The sequence below is a fragment of the Camponotus vicinus genome, unplaced genomic scaffold (assembly GCF_025532165.1).
Source record: "Camponotus vicinus isolate PSW18456_S1 unplaced genomic scaffold, iyCamVici1.0 SCAF_5, whole genome shotgun sequence".
NCBI classification, from domain to species: Eukaryota; Metazoa; Arthropoda; class Insecta; order Hymenoptera; family Formicidae; genus Camponotus; species Camponotus vicinus.
The window spans coordinates 5,535,306-5,561,165 of NW_028141977.1; the positions used below are offsets into that span (position 1 = coordinate 5,535,306).

The following is a 25,860-nucleotide window of genomic DNA, read 5'->3' on the forward strand; positions in this document are numbered from 1 at the left end:
CTTGCTTTAATTGTACACATTATATTTCGGCCTTCGATATGGTCGATCCAATTAACTGACATCTATGTATCGATCAATTTATTAAAATTGCGATCGGTAATCTCCCGCATGATAAAAAGATTGACACAACCATTAAAACTCTCCCTGTATATACAGGGTGGCCCATTTTAATCCATCCAGTCGAATATCTCGAAAACCAAGCCCGGGAGAGAAAATTGTTTCAGACAAAAGTTGTTTGGTTTCGAGGGGGCCATAAGATGGTATCATTGGTTTGACCCTGAAGAGTTATTTGAAGGTCACATGAAGGTCACTTTCAATTTCTTAAATGGAACCTACTATTTGTCATTGCATATTCTTGTAGCTTATCTCGAGAGCTTTCCAAAACACTATAATTAAGTACCTTTTCGTTAAGTACTTTTTGAGTTATGAGGCTTGAAATAATTTCTTAATTTTACATAAACCGTAAAATATCTTGTAAAATATTCATTTTTCGATTATCTTACCTTAATACTTTTACGTACAAAATAATGAGAGGAATCAACTGGTGTAAAGAAAACACATAGTTGTTTTGAAGAAAAAATATGTAATTTGCAATTAACAATTCCGTATTTTTTCTTAAAAACAACTGTGTTTTCTTACACCAATTGATTCCTCTCATTATTTTGTACATAAAAGTATTAAGGTAAGATAATCGAAAAATGAATATTTTACAAGATATTTTACGGTTTATGTAAAATTAAGAAATTATTTCAAGCCTCATAACTCAAAAAGTACTTAACGAAAAGGTATTTAATTATAGTGTTTTGGAAATCTCTCGAGATAAGCTGCAAGAATATGCAATGACAAATAGTAGGTTCCATTTAAGAAATTGAAGGTGACCTTCATGTGACCTTCAAATAACTCTTCAAGGTCAAACCAATGATATCATCTTATGGCCCCCTCGAAACCAAACAACTTTTGTTTGAAACATTTTTCTCTCCCGGGCTTGGTTTTCGAGTTATTCTCCATTAAAGGTTAAAATGGTCCACCCTGTATAACTGTTATTTGGTGTTTGCTGGGTACATACCTATATTTTTTCTCCAAATTCAAAATAATCGGAAAATCGCCTAGAGTACATTTCATTCCAGCAGCCATTTGGATTTGTGGTCTTATGTCAAGTTCAATAAAAATGTGAAAATTAGTCAAATTTATCTCCTTAGCAATTCCATTACACTCTTTTTTGGGACATTGAATTTTGTAAATACGTGAATGAAATTGAATAGCTTTTTCTAACGCTCCAAATCCATTTCTTCCAATCGTTCTATGATTCACAGAAAGAAATGGAATGTTCTTTGATTCAAAATTGCAAGTGGGATTATTACAGTCGTATGTTTTAAATAGACTTGGTTCGGAATCAAACAATTCACTCCAAATTGTCCCAATATTATTTTCTGCATTTAGAAAATATGGATCGAGTGATGTTGTCATATCTGTTCGTTGGACAATCTGATAAAATTTTCGCAGAATCAAGAATCGTTGGAGAAAAATATCATTTGTTGGTCCTTTTTTCATAAAAGCATTAACCAATTGCAATGTCTCGTTAGAAGATGATTAAATTTTCGAGCAATAAACTGGATCATCTAGTGCACTGAAATGAAATATTTGAATAATTGCATTAAATCCACATGTATTTTCAACAAATACTATTTTTCTTTCAAATTTCACTGGCTTTGATATAAGACCATTTGGCAGTAAAAATCCTTTTTTCTGTGGCACTTTCATTTGGTTAATGACTTTTATTTCTGGGTATGGTTTAAAGTAATAACTTTGTGCTTGAGGTTTATCATTATTACTAATCATGTTTATCTTGTCCTTTTTTTTGTCTTCGTGAGCATCTGTCCTGTTGTTTTCTTCAATCAATAATTCTTGCTCATTTGAATTTATCAAATTTGCATATGAATGGTCGAGTAGTGGTGTACTCGAGAAAGCAGGAATTGCAGGAACTGATGAAGAGGTATCAACAAAGAATGGCTGATCTTCTTGAGTATCCAAAAATAAATTATCATCAATAAGCTCAAGCATATCATCACTTTTCAAATTCAATAATTTGGAAAAAATTGAATTTTGTAAATCTTTAGTTTTATCTTCAACCTCAGGATCATTAGATGATTGTTGATAGTGGATAAAATTATGTACGCAATCAACATCAGTATCTTTATCTGATTTGCTCCATTTAAATTTGAATTGTCAATTTGATGGATATCTTCGTTGTGTAATGAGTCCACAATTATTTTAGTTTGATCATTCAAAGTTTCTACATTTCTCTGTTTAACTGAAGTTTCATCCTGATCAATTTCGAATAAAACATCATTTTCATTAACTAATCCTCTCCATAATTCACGGGATTTCAAATCTGAATCATTGATTTTACTATAAATCTTTAGATTCTGAAAGCTTGAAGTTGATTCCATGTTAGAATTTGTGAAGTTTAATTTATTGTGATGTTCTTCAGTTTTGAAAGTGGATTCTGTGGATGATATAGGCAATCTTTGCATATTGAAGTGTTTCAAAATTGGAGCGAATAAATTTGCAGCATCAATCAAATCATCTACGTGTACTCTTAAAAAACGATTTACAGCCATTGGTTTAGGGAAATCTTTGAAAACTTTGTCCTTCAAATCGGCAAAATATCCCTCCATATATGCTGTCGATGCATGTCTTTTTTTGTTTGGTACGATAGCAGCAGTCCAGAGCGGAAACTCTTTAGCTATCTTTTCAATCTGATCAACGAAATTAGGTAAATAAAAGGCATTTATTTCTGTTCCAGTTTTTTCAAGATCCTTAGATTTGATCATATTTATTAGAGTTTTTATCCACCGATGAGTAAGGGCCTGAGCAGAATGACTGCCTTATAATTTTAAGACTATGTTTTAAGCCTTATGTCTTTGTCTTAGGTAACGCACAATACTGTGTTATGTCTCAAGCCTTAATGTACTTGCGAACATTTGTAAGGACTAAACGTATGTATATATAAACACATAAATAACAATTCCATTATGTAACTAATAATATTAAATGAATATTTTATAAATACTTATAACATTATACATTTTTAACTCAAATATGTAATAATAATATTTCATATTTCGAAATATAGTTCAATAAATGTGAATATAGCCTAACTCTTTTTTGTTCAAAGAAATTCATTTAATATACTTATAAATAAAATCAAATATTTGATTTAATGGTATTATATATGGTATTATATGTTTATTTTACTATCAAATTAAATATTATTTGATTTAATATAATATTATATGTTTAAAAATCTTATTAATTATTAAATTTATATAATATTCAATCTAATTTATTTTACAGAAAACAATTCAAATTTCAAAATGATGCAAAGGAATAAGCAATTTTTACTGCTTTTTTTATATTGGATGCTTTCATATAAATTATTAAATCTATTGAGGCATAAATATGGCGATTATGAAACACTTTTTCAAGATTTGAAAAATGATGAAAATTTGTTTTTTCGTTATACAAGAATGAATTTATCATTATTTAACAAGTTATGTCAATTAACTGAACCTTATTTAACAAAGAATAGTTATCGAGCATTTCCTGCAGAACAAAGATTGATAATAGTATTAAGGTAATTATAAGTAATTTCTGTATTAGCTTTTTAAAGTAATTTTATCTTACAAATTACAATAAAGTACAAATTTGATTAAAGTAATAAAGACAAATTCTAATAGACTAAACAATTATTTTAGACCAGTTACAAATATAAAAGTTGAATTAGTATATATCTTTTGTACGCTGTTTTGTCAAATATGAAAAATACATTTAAAAATTGCTTAAGATAATTAATCGAAACATGCTTTAATAGAGAATAAGAGAAAGAAAAAGAAAATAAGTAATTTTTTTGTGATAAATAATAATAATGCGAATATTATAAAAAAAATGTTGCTTTTAGATATCTTGCTACTGGAGATCTTCCTTTATCTATCGCTCTAGCATTTCGAATTGGCGAGTCAACAGTGCGTATGTTAATTAAAGAAGTATGTCAGGTTTTAATAAATGTATTACAACCAATATATCTATCACAACCAAGTGAAGAAGAATGGAAGTCTTATGCTGAAGGTTTTTGGAAAAGATGGAATGTGCCAAATTGTGTGGGGGCAGTGGATGGAAAACATATTACTTTGCAATGTCCTCCTAATTCAGGAAGTCTATTTTATAATTATAAAAAATATTATAGTATCGTTTTGATGGCAGTGGCGAATCATGTGTATAGATTCACCTTGATAGATGTTGGTGCTTACGGTGGTAACAGCGATGGCGGAATTTTTAATGATTCCTTAATTGGAGAAAATCTGAAAAGCGAAAATTTAAATTTACCAAAGGGGATTTTTAAGTTACCTGGTAGTGAGATCTATACACCAACTTTCTTATTAGCAGACGATGCTTTTTCATTAAATACTAGAATTATGAAACCATATACAGGAAAAAATTTAGATGAAAAACAAAAAATATGCAATTATAGATTTTCTCGAGCTAGACGAACAGTCGAAAGCGCCTTTGACATATTTTCTAATAGATGGAGAATATTTCGACAATCCATTTGCATGCTACCAAAAACAGCTGATATAATAACAACAGCATCGCTCTGCTTACATAATTTTGTAATGTTTGAAGAAGAACGATGTAACCTAAAGTTATATAGCTCAAATCAATTTCTTGAAAACGATGCAAATGAACATGTATGAAACATTTAAATATTTTTATTTTACTGATAATAATAATAATAATAATATATAACTTTTGTGTGTGCTTAAAATTTTGGTAAATTAAAAAATTTTTAACATTTATTATAATAAATACAATAAAATAGTCAAATAAGTAAATCAATTATGTGGATAATATTATAATTGCAATTCTACATTTACAATTTTTACAGATTTTAATTAAATACTACATTTTTAATCTGATTAATCATAAGTAGTAAGACTAAGCCGGTTCTAACGCAGGGGCTCCGAGGGGGGGTGAGGGGCGAGGGGGAACCGCGAGCGTGGGGGTGACGTCACGCGGGGGGGGGGGGTGATGACGTCACGCGGGGGGGGGGGATGACGTCACGCGGGGATGATGACGTCACGTGCGGGGGATGATGACATCACGTGCGGGGGATGATGACGTCACGTGCGGGGGATGATGACATCACGTGCGGGGGATGATGACGTCACGTGCGGGGGATGATGACGTCACGCGGAGATGATGACGTCACGCGGGGGATGATGACGTCACGCGATGGATGAAGGGGTCCGCGCAGGTAGGGGGTATCCGCGGCGCGAGCGATAGACGAGGGGGTCCGCGCGGGTAGGGGGGATCCGCGGAAAGAAGACGGTGGTGTGAGAAGAATAGCGCTACGTGTGGGAAAAGGATAGCGTAAAGTGTGTGAAGAGGACAGTGCGACAAGGATGACACGTGACATCATCAACGTGTGACAAGGATGGCGTCAACGTGGGACAAGGATGATGCATTATAAGATGCCACATAGGTGGGAGCAGGACGACGCAAAGGTAAGTGAGTGATAGCGATGAGCTTGTGAATGAGAGAGAACGATAATAGCGCGAAGAGAACGCATACGAAAGAGAACTATAATATCGCGAGAACAACGTGTGCGAGAGAGAACGATAATAGCTAAGATAACGCGTGCGAGCGAGAACGAAGATATCGCGAGACTTACAACTAACGCGAGACTTATTGTTAGAACGATAGCGCGTACGAAAGAGAGAGAGAGAACGATATCGCTATACTTACAACTAGCGCAAGAGAGACGCAAGGGATGGGAACGCAAGGAAAGGCGCGTAAATAAATACATTTCTTTTTAATACTAAATATAACATTTATTGTGTGCGTGTATTATACAATTTGTGTGTGTGTGTGTGTGTATGTGTGTGTGTGTGTGTGTGTGTGTGTGTCTAATAAAATAATAATATAATAATATAAAATTTAAAATTTAAAAAATATAATAATAATAAGAATAGTAATATAATAATAAAATAAAAATATAAAAATATAAAATATATATATATATATATATATATGGGGAGGGGGCGATGCACCGGACTAAAGGGAGGCCGCTCCTAGAAGGCTAAGGGGTCGATGTGCCGGGCTGAGTGGAGCCGCTCCTGGAACAGAAAAAGACATTTGAATAGTTTTTTAATAATTTATTTTAGAACTTTTGATGTATTATAAATTGAAAGTTACTTACAATACTTTCCATGGCATTTTCCATTCACCGTTATACAATACACACAATTTATATTTTGATGCAGGTTTGGATTCACATATCTGTTTATCCTCTCGTCGACCATTCATATCATCGCGTAAACTCTAAAATCAAACATATTAATTTTATGTTTTAAATTTATTACACATCGACAAAAATATTTTACCTTCAACGTTTCCAATTTCCGCCGTAGTATATTCTCATGATCATCTTCTTTCAATTTTTCAAAATCTTCTATTAATTCGAGATTTTCACGCAGTTTGTTTCCAATACAATTTACTTTAGAATGATTAGGTTCTATATTGAAACATTTACATCCATGATATTTTGCAAAATCTCGCGCACATATTTCTCGAGCTAGAAGAAATGTCCTCAACGAATTTGTGCGAGGTTTTTCCAAGCCGAGCTCTTGATGTCTTATAAACTGAACGATTGAAGTTTCTAGATTCTTCTTTGAAAGTTGTTCCCGCTCGTATTGAAGTAATTCTTCATCATCACTAGTCCGAAAACGGAAATCAGGTTTCCCATCGGATGATCCCTCCTCCATTTCTCTCTCCTCTCTCTCTCTCTCCATCTCATCCATTTCTCTCTCTCTTTCCATCCAATAATCATCATCATCCGTATCGTCATCGATGATAATAACATCGTCTTCAGCCATTGCACTAACGTAACACAAGACTAACGAAACACAGAACAACGAAAGAAATAATATTCTAATGTCGCAGACTCCTCTTCATTATATATCTTTTAATATCTTTTGTCTCATTCCAACTAGAGCATCACGTCTCATCTACCTCAGCATTTCTCTACATCTTTAGCGGAGCGTGTTGAGAAAAATATAACTATTCTTATTCGTATAGAAGGAAAGAATTAAAATCATAGATGGAATAAAAATAATTATTTATTGCAAGCATCATAAAGAATATCATTTCCAGCGCATGTTAATAATTCACAATCGATTAATGATTCACTGTTAAAGACATCACTATCGCGTATCGTTTTTACAGCATCGCATACAGTAGTAATATTGTTACGTCGTAAAACAGTTTCAAATTGTTTAAACTTTTCATTCACGAGATACGTATTCTCGCATAACCAATTATGCATATGATCGATACAATTTTCAAAATTAAATAAATGTAATAATGTCGGTGGTTTCATGTACAAAGAATTGTCACATAATGTGAGTTTTACAATTTTCGATTGATACATTTCGATCGATAAATCTCCAATCCTTAATGCGAGAGCAGTCGATTGTAGAAATTGTTCAATGTCTGCTTGCTTCTGCATCAACAAATTCCACGTTGAAAAAGGCAACACTATTTGATTGCCTCGATTATCACCGAGAATCAGTTCCACGTACGACACAGCTCCAACGCTTATTCCAATGTCCAAATACTTGTACGACGTTGGGGTTAGAGCGTATCTTCTTCCAAGTATGCGAGTCGCACGACGAGGCTGAATGCTATAAAAATATATAAATTAGATCAATATTTAAAAAAATTAATAAATAAAATATTTAAAGATCGAAACTTACGTGTCACATTTTTGCTTCTTACACGGTGGAGTTTCACCGTTTCGAATCGGAACATAAAAATTCATGTTGATTTCTTCAGTGAACCTTTCACACGCGCGATTGATGCAATACTGATCGTATTAGAATTAATATCAATTCAAATAGTATCGCAAATTGCAATGTAGAGGGGATTATTGCTGACACATTTTAATTTCCTCTAAAATTTTGTCGCGCCGATATACGGCTGCGATGACATCATCATCTCTAGAACAAAGATTTAGCTGAATTCGCTAAAATCGAGCGCCGATGTACGGCTGCTCCCGACGCAACCACGTTAGATTTTTCAAACGTATGTGACAAAACGCGAAATTATCAAGGTTAAATTGCAAACGCTACTCCGGGAATTTTTTAAGATGAAATCATTCTAGAATGTTCGATGATATGCATGAGACAGTATATAAATCATGCCGTCAAGGTTAAAACACACATCACCCCTAGACAAAGATTTAGCTGAATGTGCTAAAATCGTGCGCCGATGTACGGCTGCTCCCGACGCAACCACGTCAGATTTTTTCAAATGTACGTGACAAAACGTAAAATTTTCAAGGTTAAATTGCGCATCAGAACAAAGATTTAGCTGAATGCGCTAAAATCGAGCGTCGATGTACGGCTGCTCCTGATGCAATCACGTCAGATTTTTCAAATGTACGTGACAAAACGCGAAATTTTCAAGGTTAAGATGTGCATCGGAACAAAGATTAACCGCCAAGGTTAAAACGCACATCACCCCTAGACAAAGATTTAGCTAAATGTGCTAAAATCAAGCGCCGTTTTACGGCTGCTCCCGATGCAACCACATCAGATTTTTCAAATGTACGTGACAAAACGCGAAATTATCAAGGTTAAATTGCAGACGCTACTCCGGGGAATTTTTTAAGATGAAATCATTCTAGAATGTTCGATGATATGCACGAGACAGTATATAAATCATGATCAAGAGGCACGCCCCGCCAGTAATTTTGCTAAAGTACATCCGGAACTATCATTGGGAAGCGCATTTCGCAAGTGTGTTACAATATGGAGGAACAAAATTTGCGAGAGCAATCCACATTGATTGATTCGCTGGAAGATTACATTGTGTGGGAACAACGATGCGACCAATACATCGAGTCGTTGGAAGAGCAAAGTCGCATCAAGCGACCGCGATTATCGATCGGAAATCGACAATCGCTGATTGCTCGGATCGCGCGCCTCGAAGGGTTGAAAAATTCGGTACGTGGACGTTTCGTACACGCGGGTGCCGGATGTAGCGCGCGTCAAAATAGACTTGTGTGGCGCGAGATTGATACGGCGTTCGAGAGTCGCGTATCGACTGGTGCGGTGATAAACTATAATCACATTGAACCTCGCCAATTTCTCGATGACGCCAAAGACATAGTGATAGAACATGTGCAGGACGTTATGAAAAAACACTGTAATGTGAAAGTGAACACTATATTTAACGGTGAATTCGTGGCTGGGGATAAACACGCCAACAAAAGTATCAATACGCGAAACTATGAACTCTTTCGCACATCCGATTTACGCGAGTGGTACGAACGGCGTGTTATCGAACCCATCCTAGCGTCTCTGGAAGAGTTTCAGGAACGCGATAGCGGGTGGGCTTTGTCGCGAATACTAAATTTAACTGTAAATATAAATAAGTATAATCCTATGCGTGCGGGGTGTCACATCAAATTACCGCGGGAGATTATGTTGAAAAGAGCGGTGATTAATGTACAATCTAAAGACAATGCGTGTTTCGCGTGGGCAGTGGTCGCCGCCCTATACCCCGCCGAAAGACACACGAATCGGGAATCATCGTACCCGCATTACACGACAGTGCTGAATCTCCAGAACATTGAGTTTCCAGTGACTGTGAACCAAATAAAAGTTTTGAACTTGCCAATAACATTTCGATCAACGTCTACAACATCGAAGACAAGAACAGCATTGTCCCGATGCGTCTTTCGCAGCAGAAGCAGGACAAGCATATCAACTTGCTTTACATTGAAGACGACAACAGCGTCGGACATTTTGCATGGATTAAGAATTTATCCCGGCTCGTGAGCTCACAACTGAGCAAACAGGATCACAAGAAATATATATCCGACCGGTAAGTTTAATTTATATTGAATAATTATAGGTTATATACACATTGTTATATAAATCTTTAAAAAATTTTTCTTTTACAGATGCCTGCACTATTTTAATTCGGACGCCAAGTTGCAGTCGCATACGGTCGACTGCGGAAAGATGAACGATTGCGCTCTGTCCGATTGCCGAGCGATAAGGACAAGTGGTTATCGTTCAACAACTTTAATCGGAAGGAGCGGCTCCCGTTCGTCGTGTACGCCGACCTGGAATGCGTTCTGGCCAAGATGGATGAAGAACAGCGAAATTTGCGTCAACATCACCAAGTATTTAGTATAGCTTATTATGTACATTGTTCATACGACGAATCTTTATCGGCGTACCATTCGCGTCGTAGCGCCGATTGTATAGCATGGTTCGCCGCAGACCTCAAAAATTTAGCGTTACGTGTAAAAAATATTCTAAAAACAAATGTCCCCATGGTAAATTTGACGTCCGAAGAGTGGGAGAAATTCCATAGCGCCACTCAATGTCATATATGCGAAAAACCGTTCGTGCAAGACGATACACGCGTTCGCGATCATTGCCATCTGACCGGGCGGTACAGAGGTCCAGCACACTCAAATTGCAATTTAAATTATAAAGAATCTTTTTGTATTCTCATAGTTTTTCACAATTTATCCGGTTATGATTCACATTTCATTATCGAGGAAATAGCCACATCGTTCGAAGGGAAATTCGAGTTACTTCCGATAACAAAAGAGAAATATATTTCGTTTACAAAAGATGTTTGTATGGATGAAGAATCAAAAAATCATGTAAAATTACGTTTCATCGATTCATTCAAATTTCTCGCATCGAGTCTCGACAAATTGGCATCGTTTTTGGACAAAGATAAACTCAAAATTTTAAAATCAGAATTTCAAAATTTATCAACAGAAAATTTCAATTTGTTAACGTGAAAAGGTGTATTTCCGTACGAATACATCGACTCTGTAGAGAGGTTGCAAGATACGTGTTTACCACCGCGCGAATCGTTTTACAGTTCCTTGACCGGTGACACTGTATCCGAGAGCGATTACGCGCACGCCGAGAACATCTGGACGCGATTCTCCATTCGAACGCTAGGCGAATATAGCGATTTATATCTTAAAATTGATGTCTTGTTATTAGCCGACATTTTCGAAAACTTTCGAGATAAATGTATCGAAAGTTACGGACTCGACCCCGCGTATTACTATACTCTCCCCGGATACACGTGGGACGCCATGTTGAAACATACCAAGATCACGTTCGAGCTGCTTACTGACATCGACATGGTTATGTTCATCGAACGTGGTATACGCGGCGGTCTGAGTCAATGTTCGGGTAGATACGCTCGCGCTAATAACAAGTACATGGAGTCGTACGATCCATCGAAACCATCATCGTACTTGATGTACTTTGATGTAAATAATTTGTACGGATGGGCAATGTGTCAACCGTTGCCTTACGCCAATTTTCAATGGGTCGACGATGTGACCAATTTTGATGTATCATCCATCACGCTAGATTCGCCTACAGGCTATGTCCTCGAAGTGGACCTCGAGTACCCGCAACATCTTCACGATGCACACACTGACCTACCGTTTTGCCCGACACGCGACAAACCACCTGGCAAGTGGGAATTCAAACTGCTTGCAACGCTATACGATAAGAAGCGTTACGTGATACACTATCGCAACCTGCAGCAGTGTACGCGTCACGGTCTTCGCGTAACAAAAATACATCGAATTTTACAGTTTTCACAATCTCCGTGGCTTCGAAATTACATAGAATTAAATACACATTTTAGAACATTGGCTAAAAATGATTTCGAAAAAAATTTATATAAATTAATGAACAATGCAGTGTTTGGTAAAACGATGGAAAATGTGCGCAATCGTGTCGATGTTAAATTATTAACAAAGTGGGATGGTCGGTATGGCGCAGAGGCAATGATCGCGAAACCAAATTTCCACAGCAGAAGCGTTTTTTCAGAAAACTTAATCGCTGTGGAATTGCGCAAACTCGAGGTGAAATTCTACAAACCGATTTACGTGGGTATGTGCATACTCGACATATCCAAGACATGTTTGTACGAGTTTCATCACGAGTATATGACGCCAATGTATCGCGACAAATGCCAGGTAATGTACACCGATACGGATAGTCTCATATATCACATTGAGTGCGCGGATGTGTATGAGAATATGAAGCGCGATATCATCAGATTCGACACGAGCGATTATGCAGTGGATAATGCGTACGGTATACCGCTTGTAAATAAAAAGGTACCGGGCCTGATGAAGGACGAAAACAACGGTACCATAATGACCGAATTCGTCGGGCTCAGAGCAAAGATGTACGCGTTACGAGTGAATGGAAAAAAGGACACGAAGAAAGTTAAAGGTGTCAAGAGTAACGTTGTTGCGAGAACGATAACGTTTGATGACTACACGCGGTGTTTGAAAGAAGAAATTGAAATGACGCGTCAGCAGTCGTGTATACGATCTAAACTGCACCAAGTATACACGATCTGCGAGACGAAAATTGCTCTGAGTCCGTACGACGATAAGCGGTATATCGTACCCGAAACCACCGATACGTTACCATGGGGACATTATAGAATACCATTGTAAATAAATGTATATTTTATTTATTATTAATTGTATATTTTGTACATAACCATGTATATATTTTTATATTTAATACATTTTATATATTTTTATATTATTAAATATTTATATATTAAATTATTTATATAGTTTATATGTATATTATTTTAATAAATATTTATAATACACTATTTTTATGTATCCAAGAGTTGTATGATTTATCCATTCCCAACCATTTCACGTATACGTCATCACCCTTTTCCCGCAAAATTTTTTCCACGAGATATACGTCGGGATTAGCGACGCGTTGTAATTCGTATTCGTAGAATCCTCCAGCGATCTCCACGCGAATCTTCGAGTATGAATGTCGCGGGATTAGTTTTCTGCACCTCGACAATCTTAAAAACTTCGGTCGTCCAATTAGGTGTGAAACCTTTTTCAAAGATGGTCTTGTATTTGCTTACGCGTACCGAATCGCCTACTTTAAATTTTGTCGGAGCCGCAATTTTTACTTTGCTATACACCGTATTTAAAAGTTTTTCGGCGATCGCTGGAGTGACGTCGGCAGGTCTCATACCGATGGTGCGATGTTTTCGCGTATTGTACTCTGCAACGAGTCGAGATAGCTCGTCGATCCATTTGTAATTTCCGTTGAGCGTAAACATTTTCCACATATTGTTTTTCAAAGTACGGTTGAATCGTTCCACGACCGAGGCTTTCATAATGGAATACGTCGAGTAATGATTAATGTTGTGTTTCTTCATGAGTTTCTGCACACTCGCGTTGTAAAATTCTTTTCCTCTGTCGGTTTGAAAATTTTTCGGACACCTTTTATCGTCTCCAATAATCTTTGCAATCGTTTCGGACATTTCGTTTCCGCTCTTACTCTTGAGCGGTACGGCCCACGCATACTTGCTCAACACATCGATAACTGTGAGTATGTATTTATGACCCTTGTTGAGTCGAGAATACGAACGCATGTCGACCACGTCCGCCTGCCACAGATCGTCGTATCCGCGTACAATGACGCGTCTTCGTGGAAAATTTCTTCTCGCCGGAGCATGTAGTTCCTCGACAAGTTGTCGCTTTTCGGAGGTGTTTATCTTCTTTCGCACGTTTGATCGAGGCATAATTAATATTGCGATATTAGTGTCTCTCGTTTACTGTGTCGAGTCAGATGTTGCATATCTCAGCACATTCTTTATCTCGTCCATCATTATTCGTAGCGCCTGCACGTGTGTTTCAAGCGTGATAATTTTTTGCTCAATTTCTCCCTGTCGATCTCTCAAAAGTTTATCCACGTATCGTTTGTTGACGGCGTCAGTATCAGTTTCCGGTTGCGCTACACGTTGAATTTTGCGCGACCTTGCGTCAAAGCCGGTAGTAGTCTGGCAGAGAGCGTTATCACGAACGTAATTTCTCAATAATCCATTCCATTGATAGTACAAATTATTCGACGTTCCGAGCGATAATCCAAATTTATTAATCGACATTTCGGTACCGAGAACTTTGACCGAATGACATGTATCGTTGACGCATAGTTTAATTTATAATAATGCCAGCCTCGCGAAGTTCTTCGATAATTGACAAGATTTCATTGTCGTGAGCATTGTTGCCGGCTCGACGCGAGGCGTCCAGCAATCGCAAACGATCTACCAATTCGTTGGGATCGTTCCAATGCACGTAATCGATCATGTTGTCGCTTAGCGTCATGGTGTGCGGCGCGTCTATACCTCTTCCCACCTTTCTATCAGGGAATAATGGTGCAATTATATATTTGTACTTGTATCCTTTGTTACTTTTAATAGGATTATTAACTTTGTTGTCACGTTTATGCGCATTTGTTGCTTTTAATATACTTTGATATTTATACAAATCGTCTTGAGTGTATTTTTTATGATTGGGAAATTTTCTAAAAATCAAATCGTAGATACCTTCGGATCCCGTATATTTTATTCCATCGATAATTATATTATCTTCCATGTCCACATCGAAACGTTTATCACCGAGCATCATTCCTTCGCTGGTAAATTTAACACCGTAGACGTAATCCATACTCTTATTTTTATCAACACTCATGATAGCTCCTATATATTTTTGCGCTAGTGGACCAAAATGATCTCGGAACGTTTTCTGACCTTCGGACGTTTCTAATTCATGTCGGACCGATGTTACAAACGAATCGGGCGTGGTCTCATAAATTTCTTCGACGGACGGGGATGGTATTGTTTGACGCGGTTGTACTTTTATCGGAGTAGAAACAGTAGCCATATTAGAAAATTGTTTCCTTCGTTTCGATCGATTCGGTGTCGAATATATCGGCGAATCGTTTATCGGCATATTTATCCATGCTCGCTTTATTCCTTGCTTCGACTCTTTTATTTTTTCCTCGTGCTTCTCTCCAAACGTTAAACTCAATGGTTCAATTTTCGGCGCATCAGATTCCACAGTATTTTCGATAAGCTGTTTTAAAGGTTCGGTAATTGGCTTAAATTGTCTTTCCAATGCAACGTCTTCCTCCATTTTACCAGTTTTCAAAGCGCGATATTTTTTGCGAATTGATTCGCTCATTTTTGCAATCTCTATCGCAATCTTTTCACGATCGCCGTTCATGATGCTTGATCGATGTGTCGATGACGACTGATCGCTTTACGGTATCGCGAAATCATTAAATCCTCTTCTATATCGTCCATTGATCAACGTGCTGTCTTTATCAATGACTACGAAGCCATATTTGCGTTGCCAACATTTCTGACACAATGCGCGGAAATCGTTGTAAGACATGTCGGTATTTACATGATCGTTGTACACATGTTTCAAGTTTGTGCCGTCTTGTTTAAATAAAATCAAAAGATTCGCATTGTCGCGTATAAGATGCTTAGGTATCTTGGCATACGTTTGACAAAGATAGAAACAGTCGACGCTCGAGTGTCGACCCATTGCAAAGTATTCTCTTATCGTATCTTGCTTGTCACATGCCACGTCATCAAAGATAAAGATGGAATTCGGAAGCGCCTCGCTCGGTGGAATGACATCGCTGTTATTAGAGAATGTGAAATAACCAATTTCGTCTATAGGTGCTAATAAATTTTCCAAGTATCTATATTTCGGTTGTTGAAGCGATTTCGAGTATACGTACGCGTTCTCGAAACGTACACCGTACGGACTTTCTATCAAACTAATCAACACGTTTGTCTTACCGCAGTTTGAAGGGCCGCAAACGATACCGCGTATAGTAGTCGGTAGCATGTTTCCATGCTTGCGTACTTTTTTCTCCGATATTAGTCTATCGTCGAAATTTGATACTTTGATTATCCGCGCTTGTCGCACGAACCGCATGTTTTCTCTTTCGAATCAATTTTGCGAATGATCACGAGGGGGGAGACCTATTTATAGAGGTGTCTCAACTCGAAACCGTTCAGTATCAAAATGTTTCTCCTTCTGTCGGATGAAAGAGACATTTTCCGGCTTACCGCCGAACAACTGCAGTATATCCCAAAGATTGTTTTACTACAAAATTTTGGTGATTACGTGGAACGATTGTGGGACAAGCTTCCAGAATATATAAAGGCTGATTCGGAGGTTCGACAATATCGTTCGTGCATGCGACATTACAATCAGCCGTGGCAGCGAACGCACATCGACGGTCCGCCACCGTTAATAAAAGATTGCTACGAATGTCAGCGAGAATCGTAAGAGGTAGCGGTCTCTTAAATCATGCGATAAACGCGCTTCCCACCGAATTACATATTCCCGGTTATCAGTTTTGCGGCCCGGGAACTCGATTAGAGAAACGATTGGTTAGAGGCGATCGAGGCATCAATCCATTGGACGCCGCTTGTCGCGAGCACGACATTGCTTACTCGCGAAGCAACGACCTCGGTCAACGACACATCGCGGATCGCATACTAGCTGCAAGAGCGCGAGAACGCATTACCGCGAGGGATTCGACTCTTGGCGAAAGAGCAGCCGCTACGACTGTTTGGGCGGCAATGAAGGCAAAGACAAAACTCGGCATGGGGATGAAAAAGCCATCGACGACAAAGAGGAGGAAAAAACGAATACTTCCAGTAGCGAAACGCGGTGGTATTTTACCACTTTTACCGTTGTTGGGAGTTGTCGGTTCTTTGGCCGGCGGTGCGGCGGGAATCGCAAAGGCGGTAAACGATAGCAAGGCGGCGCAACGTCAGCTGGAAGAGTTGCAGCGTCACAATCGCGCTATGGAAGGTACTTTATCTCGCTCCGTACAAGCGTGGACAGGGATTCTCAACAAAGTCTAAGAGAAAAAAAAAAACGTCGAAAAAACATTAAAAATGCCTACGGGTGCGACCAACTAACGTGCAATTGGAACAATTGGCGAAACGTATGCACATACCGTTCTTTAGAGGTGTTTTCATGCGCAATAATTTACCAATAAGCGGTGTACGACGAAACGAGAGCGGTATCGTCAATTTGGATGACGTTGATGGTCCCGGTACTCATTGGGTAGCGTACGCAAAGAGGGGAGATCGTGTCGTATATTTCGACAGTTTTGGAAACCTTCGACCACCCAAGGAACTTGTACGATATTTCGGACGAGTGAAAATTGAATACAATTATGCATCTTATCAAAGTTACAATCAGAGCATCTGTGGACAGTTGTGTTTAAAATTTCTTCAAACAGTCGACGATCAATTTAAAGCCTGACAATCCATCGTCACGACTCAGTATTCGTTCGACATGTCACTGACACTTACGTTAACTGGCAGAAGCAGCGTTCTCGCTGTAAGCTATTTTCCCGCTATAGATTTGACTGATGCCGATTACGAGCTTGGATTAACGGATTTTGAAACTTATCATACGATTCCAAACGTAAATTTTTCGAATAATAAATTTTACTTTGGCAACGACGACAAGGAAATTACGATTCCCGAAGGATCGTACGAATTGCACGCTATAAATGACTATCTCAAACGTGCAATTTTGCAAGATGAACACCTTTCCAGAGATGTTGAAAACGATTATGATGAGGAATATCCAATAGCGCTTCGCGCCAATCATAGCACGCTAAAGAGCGAAATCAAATGTGCCTACAGAATAAACTTTACCAAACCCGACAATGTAGGATCCTTGCTTGGATTCTCATCGAATCGTATATTGCAACCTCGCGAGTGGTACGAATCGGACGAACCAGTTAATATTATAAACGTAAATATTATTCGTATAGAATGTAACATGACTACTGGTGCGTACAGCAATGGCATGCGCGTACACACAATACATGAATTTTCACCGAGCGTACCACCAGGATATAAGATATCGGAAACGCCGGCACAGATCATTTACCTGCCGATCATCGTACGGAGCATTACGGATTTAACGATACGTATTGTGGATCAAAGAGATCGATTGCTCGATTTTCGAGGAGAGGAAATTACCGTAAGATTGCATATACGGCGGCGACAAACATAGTATGCTCGTGCTGAACGAAACGGAGCACGCGAGAGACAATACTTTTACGAGGGACAATACTATTGCGGTATCGGGTGACAATAATAAGATAGCCATTAAGAAGAAGCTGAGCGCGTTGAATCGTGAATTTTTAAAATCATTGGGATTCATCGTACGAAAAGAATGATTGATATTTTGAATATCGGAGGTGAGCCAGTCTTTGACGATCGCATCGTCAAGATTGAGACTCATACATACAATCCGTACGCCAATACGACGCTTGGATACAGCGACGAGATACGAATACCTATACAACATCAGGATTTGTACACGTTACCGTGCGAAAGCTTTCTTTACATCGAGGGAAGGTTTAATGTGCGTAAAGCGAATGACGAAATGAAGGTTGTATTGGGAAACAATTGCGTCGCATTCATGTTTGATGAGCTTCGATACGAACTCGACGGAGTAGAGATTGATCGCAACAGAAATGTTGGAATAACTTCGACGCTCAAAAATTATGTCTCTCTAACGCACCAGAAAAGTATAAACTTGAAGAACGCTGCGTGGGATTTGACGTACAATGGTGACAAAAATTATTTCAACTATTGCGTACCGCTCAACATGCTGCTGGGATTTTGCGAAGATTATAAACGCGTTGTGATTAACGCTCGTCACGAATTGATTTTGATACGTTCGCGCAACGATAATAATTGTCTATTCGGACACCCATCGTCGGAAGCAGAGATTGAATTACTCAAGATACAGTGGCGTATGCCTCATGTAATATTGAACGAGATTAATAAATTGTCGATGTTGCGAATGTTGGAAAGCGGACGATACTTGAACATGAGTTTCAGATCTTGGGATCTATACGAATTTCCTCTGCTGCATAGCACGACTAAGCATTCATGGACCGTGAAAGCCGCCTCCCAGCTAGAGAAACCACGATACGTGATCTTTGCATTGCAAACTGGTAAAAAGAATTCAGTGTCACAAGATGTTACATTATTCGATGACTGCAAATTGACCAACGTTAAACTCTATTTAAACTCGGAATTTTATCCCTATGATGATTTAAATTTAGATTTTGAAAAAAATAGATTCGCCGTTCTATTCAACATGTACTCTCGTTTTCGCAAATCTTATTATGGATGCGATGATAATGCAACGCTATTAACCATTTCAAAGTTTCTACATTGCGGTCCTCTCGCGGTCATTGATTGCTCGCGACAAAACGAGTCTGTCAAAACTGCTACCGTGGACGTGAGAATAGAGTTTGAATGCAGGGAAAATATACCGGCGAATACTACCGCCTACTGTCTCATCTTGCACGATCGGGTTGTCGAATATAATCCATTGACCAATGTAGTCCGCAAAATTACATAAGTCAGCAAATATCCCCTCCATTGCATATGAAAAAATATAAAAGATTGAGATGTTTGACGATCGACATCAGTCTGCGATCGGATCTTGTCATCATGGCTGTGCCAACGTTTGTGGATCTACAAGGATTTATCGTTGGGAAAAATTTTGTCGTGAAGGAAGCTGCTGTTCTGAGAAAGGGATCCGTACTTTCTCATTATATTTTTACATGTCCCGAACCATGGCACATGCTCACAAAATCTGAGAGATGTCAGGTTTTATGGTTGATGAAAAATCACCATGGATTATCGTGGAATGATGGACACGTTTCATATTGGAAATCGAAACGTTTAATTACGACAGCGGTGATGGGTGCAACGGGGGAGGATGATGATGCGTCACCTCTCGTGTACGTTAAAGGGCATGAAAAACGGCAATGGCTAGCCGATATACTGGACAATGATGCAAGAAACGATGTGATTATCGAAACTTTGGATGCAGATTATGAGGATGTAGCTTCTTTAAATAAGTTAGATGTTAAGAATACTGTACGTTGTGAAAATCATGTAAAAAATTGCGCTTTAGAAAATGTATTTAAGATTTATAATTGGTGGTTGAAACATCATGATTCATCGAATCCATATTTATAATAAATTGATGATGCAATATATTTTTATCGTCTTTCTTATTCTCTCCTTTCTTTCCTCATCTCTATCTATGTACGTGTGCAGTATCGTGTTTCCGTACGCGACACAGCTGCCACAGATATTGTATTTCGATACTACATTGTGGTACATGATAAAACATTTAAATATTTGATAATTGAATATAGTTTTACGTTCGATGACCGTTCGACGAGCGTTCATTCCCGTTCGACGAGCGTTTGTTTCCGTTCGACGGGCGTTCGTTTCTGTTCGATTACCGTTCAATTACCGTTCGACGAGCGTTTGTTTCCGTTCGATTACCGTTCAATTACCGTTCGATGACCGTTCAACGGGCGTTCGTTTCCGTTCGATTACCGTTCAACGGGCATTCGTTTCCGTTCGACGGGCGTTCAATTACCGTTCAATTCCGTTCGATTACCGTTCGTTTCCGTTCGATTACCGTTCGACGGGCGTTCGTTTCCGTTCGACGGGTGTTCAATTACCGTTCAATTCCGTTCGATTACCGTTCAATTCCGTTCGATGACTGTTCATTTCTGTTCGATGGTCGTTCAATTACCGTTCGACGACCGTTCAACGAGCGTTCGTTTCCGTTCGACGGGCGTTCGATGACCGTTCAATTCCGTTCGACGAGCGTTCGTTTGCGTTCGATGACCGTTCAATTACCGTTCGACGACCGTTCATTTCCGTTCGATGACCGTTCGTTTGCGTTCGACAGTCGTTCGTTTCCGTTCGATGACCGTTAAATTTTATATTTTATATGTTTTATATATTTTTTAAATTTTATATTTTTATTATATTTTTTAAATTTTAAATTTTATATTATTATTATATTTTTTAAATTTTAAATTTTATATTATTATTATATTATTATTTTATTAGACACACACACACACACACACACACACACAAAACACAAATTGTATAATACACGCACACATTTTAAAATAAATGTTATATTTAGTATTGAAAAGAAATGTATTTATTTACGCGCCTCTCCTTGCGTTCCCATCCCTTGCGTCTCTCTTGCGCTAGTTGTAAGTATAGCGATATCGTTCTCTCTCTCTTTCGTACGCGCTATCGTTCCAACAATAAGTCTCGCGTTAGTTGTAAGTCTCGCGATATCTTCGTTCTCGCTCGCACGCGTTATCTTAGCTATTATCGTTCTCTCTCGCACACGTTGTTCTCGCGATATTATAGTTCTCTTTCGTATGCGTATTCTCTTCGCGCTATTATCGTTCTCTCTCATTCACAAGCTCGCCGCTATCACTCACTCACTTACCTTTGCGTCGTCCTGCTCCCACCTATGTGGCATCTTACAATGCATCATCCTTGTCCCACGTTGACGCCATCCTTGTCGCACGTTGATGCCATCCTTGTCGCACTGTCCTCTTCACAAACACTTTACGCTATCCTTTTCCCACACGTAGCGCTATTCTTCTCACACCACCGTCTTCTTTCCGCGGATCCCCCCTACCCGCGCGGACCTCCTCGTCCATCGCTCGCGCCGCGGATCCCCCCTACCCCCGCGGACCCCTTCGTCCATCGCTCGCGCCGCGGATCCCCCATATCCGCGCGGACACCCTCGTCCATCGCTCGCGCCGCGGATCCCCCTACCCGCGCGGACCCCCTCGTCCACCGGTCGCGCCGCGATCCCCCCTTCCCCGCATGTGACGTCATCATCCCCCGCGTGACGTCATCATCCCCCGCGTGACGTCATCATCCCCGCACGTGACGTCATCATCCCCCGCATGTGATGTCATCATCCCCCGCACGTGACGTCATCATCCCCCGCACGTGACGTCATCATCCCCGCGTGACGTCATCACCCCCCGCGTGACGTCATCACCCCTCCCCCGCGTTACGTCATCCCCCCCCGCGTGACGTCACCCCCCCGCCCGCGGTTCCCCCTCGCCCCTCACCCCCCCTCGGAGCCCCTGCGTTAGAACCGGCTTAGTCTTACTACTATCATATTTTCTTTTTAAAGGAAATGCAGTGGTTGTCTTTACCAGAAAACCTATATTATGATGGAACTATATCTTCTGCTTCAAAACAAAGAGAAACATTATGTAAATATTTTATATCACCCGAAGGAGAAGTACCATGGCAGTATGATTACGTGCGAAGAGGAGCATATGGAGAAAATATTTAGCAATATAAGTAATCATTTATGTACATCTATATAATTTTCAATTACATAATTAATAAGATATACATTAGAAAAATGTATGCAAAATATGAGATCAAATTAAATTAAGAATATAGCTAATAAGGAAGTGTTTCAGAACTACAATGCACATTTTCAAATTACATAAGTAAATAAAACATCTTAAATAAAAAATATTTCTTTGAATATAATAAATAAATAAATCATAACCCATCTTACTTTAAGAAAAACAAAATAATACATATAAAAACATTATTTTTCTTAAATTACCTCTTAAACATATGTAACAGTCTTTCGATAATATCACATAATATCACGTGAATGAAAATAAACAAAAATACTTTTTAAGCATATTGAATAATAAAATTAAAATTCTATTTAAAAAAACAATGTAATTAAAATCATTATATCAAACTCTCAAAATCTTTTTATGTAAGATATAACTACTTTTTCATAACGTTATATATGTAACAAAAAATAATACTTAGTGCAAAATAAAAAATTAAAATAATTTATGAAGAAAATAAGAAATATAAAAAATATTATATCTTCTGTAATGGAGAAAATAAAGCATCAGTTATCATCTTCTTTCTGATATTTTTTTCAGATTGTGGAAGATGTGCCAAGTGAACAACAATAAATTGAGTAAATGCTTCATCTTCATTTGTATTCTCATGTTTATTATCTAAAATACCAATTATTTTCTGGCTAACCGATGAAAATATATTTTCAAGTTCCTTTGTTTCATCGACTTTGCTTTTCTTATATTTACCAGGCTTTATATGTAATACATTTGAATCTTTTTCAGTCTTGCGTTTATGTATTGCATGTGCTTGTAGAGTATTTTCTAAAATATTTTCTTTATTTTTTTCATTAAAATTGTCTTCTTTTTCGTTTGTAGAATCATTTGATTTTTCATTGACATCAAATACTTCGTTTGAACTTGATTTTGGAATTTTTGTTGATAGCTCTAAAGATGATGCAGAAGATGTTAAAGTTTCATTTGCTTTTATATTACTGCATGTTCTGAAAATATAAGAATATATAAGTATACATATATTATACTATTCAAATACAAGCTTTTCTAGCAATTATCATTACAAACCTCCGTCTCTTGACATAATTATTAAGAAAAGATAATTGAGTATAAAATGCAAAGGGCTTATGAGTTGACGCAGCACTTCCACTCTTATATTGACTATCTATGATTCGTTTCTCACGATTATATTGATTTCTTAGAGATGTACATCTAGTTTGACAGTACTCAGGCGTATAAAAATTACCTGTAAAAATGTTAAAATAAATTCATCATTATATAATACAATTAACAATAAGATGTACAATAACAAATATTAATTAAAAATAACATTTGACATTTACCATAATTTTTATCTTGCATTATTTTAGAAATTTCATTCCAAGCATTCTCTTTAATTATTTTATTTTTAAAATCATTGTGCCCCTTATTGTACAGAAATGGACGTTCTCTATATAATTCAATTAGAAAAGCATCACCGTCTTTTTCTTCTATGGAAATATTATTGTTCTCAAATTCATTTGATTCTTCATTGTATGTATTAGAGTCGTAATATTGATGATCTTCCATTTTGACTGACTAAAAAAATTAATAAAAGAATATATAGACAACATGTATTTTAGAGAGTATATGCATATATGTAGATTTAATTAAACGTTATACATATTAATTTTAATAATTAATAAGATTTTTAATATATTGTACTATTAAATAAAAAAATATTTGATTTGATAGAACATTTTATTTATAAATATATTAAATGAATTTCTTTGAACAAAAAAGAGTTAGGTTATATTCACATTTATTGAATTACATTTCGAAATATGAAATATTATTACATATTTGAGTTAAAAATGTATAATGTTATAAGTATTTATAAAATATTCATTTAATATTATTAGATACATAATGGAATTGTTATTTATGTGTTTATATATACATACGTTTAGTCCTTACAAATGTTCGCATGTACATTAAGGCTTGAGACATAACACAGTATTGTGCGTTACCTAAGACAAAGACATAAGGCTTAAAACATAGTCTTAAAATTATAAGGCAGTCATTCTGCTCAGGCCCTAACAGTTAAATTTTTATCATCACTGGATTCAGTCATCTCAATGGTGTCTCGATACTCTTTCTTGTAAGAAGTTGCCGAAATTTCCAATTCTTGAATTATAGGTCCTCGTACGGATATAAATTTTTCGAGAGTTTGCCTTGCTTCTTTAACTGATAGTTGAAACTCTGGTAAAATAATAATCATGTCTTCGTAAGGCTGAAGCGCTATCATACATGTTAACAGCATGATCTGTTTGAATTCTTCAACAGATTGACAGTCAATAATCAATGCAATTGTGCGAAGATAAAAACTTTTCAAGTATGGATGTTTCTGAGTTTTAATGGATTGCCATTTGGCACAAAAATGCATTATATGAGCTACACCTATTCTTAAGAATGTAGATGGTCGCCATTGATCGCACTTTCTATTTCCTTTCGTGGCTGATAAAAACAATGAGTCAACGTAATTTTTGATTGTCTGTTGGTTAAATGCTCCACACAGAGCTGTCAGCAAAGCGCGAGACCAGTCACAATGAGCTTCGTTTGGCGGAGAAGCTCTCATACGCAACCAATTTTTAAGCCAATACTCAATAAATTCAGTATTATGTTTTTCAGATAACATTTGATTCACTGCCAATGTTGTTTGTTCAAAGTTTATTGTTATTGAATATAAAAAAATATGACTTGATTTTCGATCTAGGCGTTTCAAATTTTTTTATCAAACTACCAGTTGCATCTATACAAATTTTAGATTCATTCTTGGTGACACGGCAGTATTCTCGATAAACATAAAGTTGAGCCGGGGTACAATAAAACACGTGAAATGGATTAGAACCTACCTCACGAACAACATTCACATAACGTGTCTCAGTGGACATATTTTCAATTGACTTGATAATATCCCTTCTGTCCTGGTGTTTGAGTCCAAGTTCTTCATTGATATGCTCCATCTTAACTTGTCTATAGACTTGATTTGATTGTAGAAAATATAGCTCATCATCTCCAAATACCATATTATCCTTTGCAAGTTTTCGGCGAAATACTGTAGCACTCTGAGTTTTTAGTTGTACTCGAACGATTTTTCTTTCTTTACCATTCAGTGGTCTTTTGACATTTTCATGATATTCTTGTCGAGTATCACGAGCCTTTATCCTCAAATGGAGATCACCTATTCCTGGATCTTTGTCAACAATACCTAAAAATATATTCTTACATTTTTTACTCGTGCATGACCCTTTAATTTTTAAAAAATAAGATATATTTTCCTTATCATCAGATTGATAGGATACATCCCACACAACATTATGTCGTCTTAAAGATGTCTTAAAGACGTCATGAAATTTCTAAAGATGTCTTAAGAAGTTATCAGAATTACATCTTTATGACGTCTTTAAGACGTCTTATGTCCCGATTTAAGATATCTATCGGGCATTGTTTTAAGACGTCTCACTCAAGACGTCCCAATCAAGATATAATTAAATGTCTCACTCAGGATGTCATAAAGACGTCTCAGACATTTCAATTAAGACGACTTTTAGACGTGCGTAATTCGGTCGGTACAATAGCTGCATATTGATTTATTCTA

The 25,860-nt window shown here is 37.4% G+C and overlaps 3 protein-coding genes and 1 pseudogene across 3 annotated transcripts; 2 read left to right on the plus strand and 2 right to left on the minus strand.

Moving 5' to 3' along the window:
• The first annotated feature begins 2,868 nt into the window (after positions 1-2,868).
• Positions 2,869-22,614, plus strand: LOC145972304 (uncharacterized). Its single transcript, XM_083100807.1, has 4 exons — positions 2,869-2,999; positions 3,358-3,637; positions 3,962-4,748; positions 22,004-22,614. Exons 1-4 carry the CDS (start codon positions 2,954-2,956, stop codon positions 22,166-22,168), a joined length of 1,278 nt encoding a protein of 425 aa, XP_082956933.1. The 5' UTR covers positions 2,869-2,953; the 3' UTR covers positions 22,169-22,614.
• On the minus strand, positions 6,095-7,815 carry LOC145972309 (uncharacterized). Its single transcript, XM_083100819.1, has 3 exons — positions 6,444-7,815; positions 6,260-6,381; positions 6,095-6,176 (listed from the first exon to the last, which is right to left on the minus strand). The coding sequence occupies exons 1-3, from the start codon at positions 6,933-6,935 to the stop codon at positions 6,140-6,142; spliced, it is 651 nt and encodes a 216-aa protein (XP_082956945.1). The 5' UTR covers positions 6,936-7,815; the 3' UTR covers positions 6,095-6,139.
• Positions 8,190-13,814, plus strand: LOC145971793 (uncharacterized; annotated as a pseudogene).
• LOC145972306 (uncharacterized) lies at positions 21,962-25,767 on the minus strand. Its single transcript, XM_083100808.1, has 5 exons — positions 25,115-25,767; positions 24,164-24,461; positions 23,564-23,798; positions 23,289-23,466; positions 21,962-23,209 (listed from the first exon to the last, which is right to left on the minus strand). Exons 3-5 carry the CDS (start codon positions 23,787-23,789, stop codon positions 22,726-22,728), a joined length of 888 nt encoding a protein of 295 aa, XP_082956934.1. The 5' UTR covers positions 23,790-23,798; positions 24,164-24,461; positions 25,115-25,767; the 3' UTR covers positions 21,962-22,725.
• Between the last annotated feature and the right edge of the window lie 93 nt (positions 25,768-25,860).

Excerpts from the sequence above, each read along its gene's own strand:
- LOC145972304 (XM_083100807.1), top strand. The coding sequence starts at position 2,954 with ATGTCTCAAGCCTTAATGTACTTGCGAACATTTGTAAGGACTAAAC. Across the intron at positions 3,000-3,357 it reads AACATTTGTAAGGACTAAAC|AAAACAATTCAAATTTCAAA; the intron begins GTATGTATATAT and ends TTTATTTTACAG. Across the intron at positions 3,638-3,961 it reads AGATTGATAATAGTATTAAG|ATATCTTGCTACTGGAGATC; the intron begins GTAATTATAAGT and ends TGTTGCTTTTAG.
- LOC145972309 (XM_083100819.1), bottom strand. The coding sequence starts at position 6,935 with ATGGCTGAAGACGATGTTATTATCATCGATGACGATACGGATGATGAT. Across the intron at positions 6,382-6,443 it reads GGAAATTGGAAACGTTGAAG|AGTTTACGCGATGATATGAA; the intron begins GTAAAATATTTT and ends GTTTGATTTTAG. Across the intron at positions 6,177-6,259 it reads AAAATGCCATGGAAAGTATT|GAGCGGCTCCACTCAGCCCG; the intron begins GTAAGTAACTTT and ends TTTCTGTTCCAG.
- LOC145972306 (XM_083100808.1), bottom strand. The coding sequence starts at position 23,789 with ATGGAAGATCATCAATATTACGACTCTAATACATACAATGAAGAATCA. Across the intron at positions 23,467-23,563 it reads AATGCAAGATAAAAATTATG|GTAATTTTTATACGCCTGAG; the intron begins GTAAATGTCAAA and ends ACATTTTTACAG. Across the intron at positions 23,210-23,288 it reads AATTATGTCAAGAGACGGAG|AACATGCAGTAATATAAAAG; the intron begins GTTTGTAATGAT and ends TTATATTTTCAG.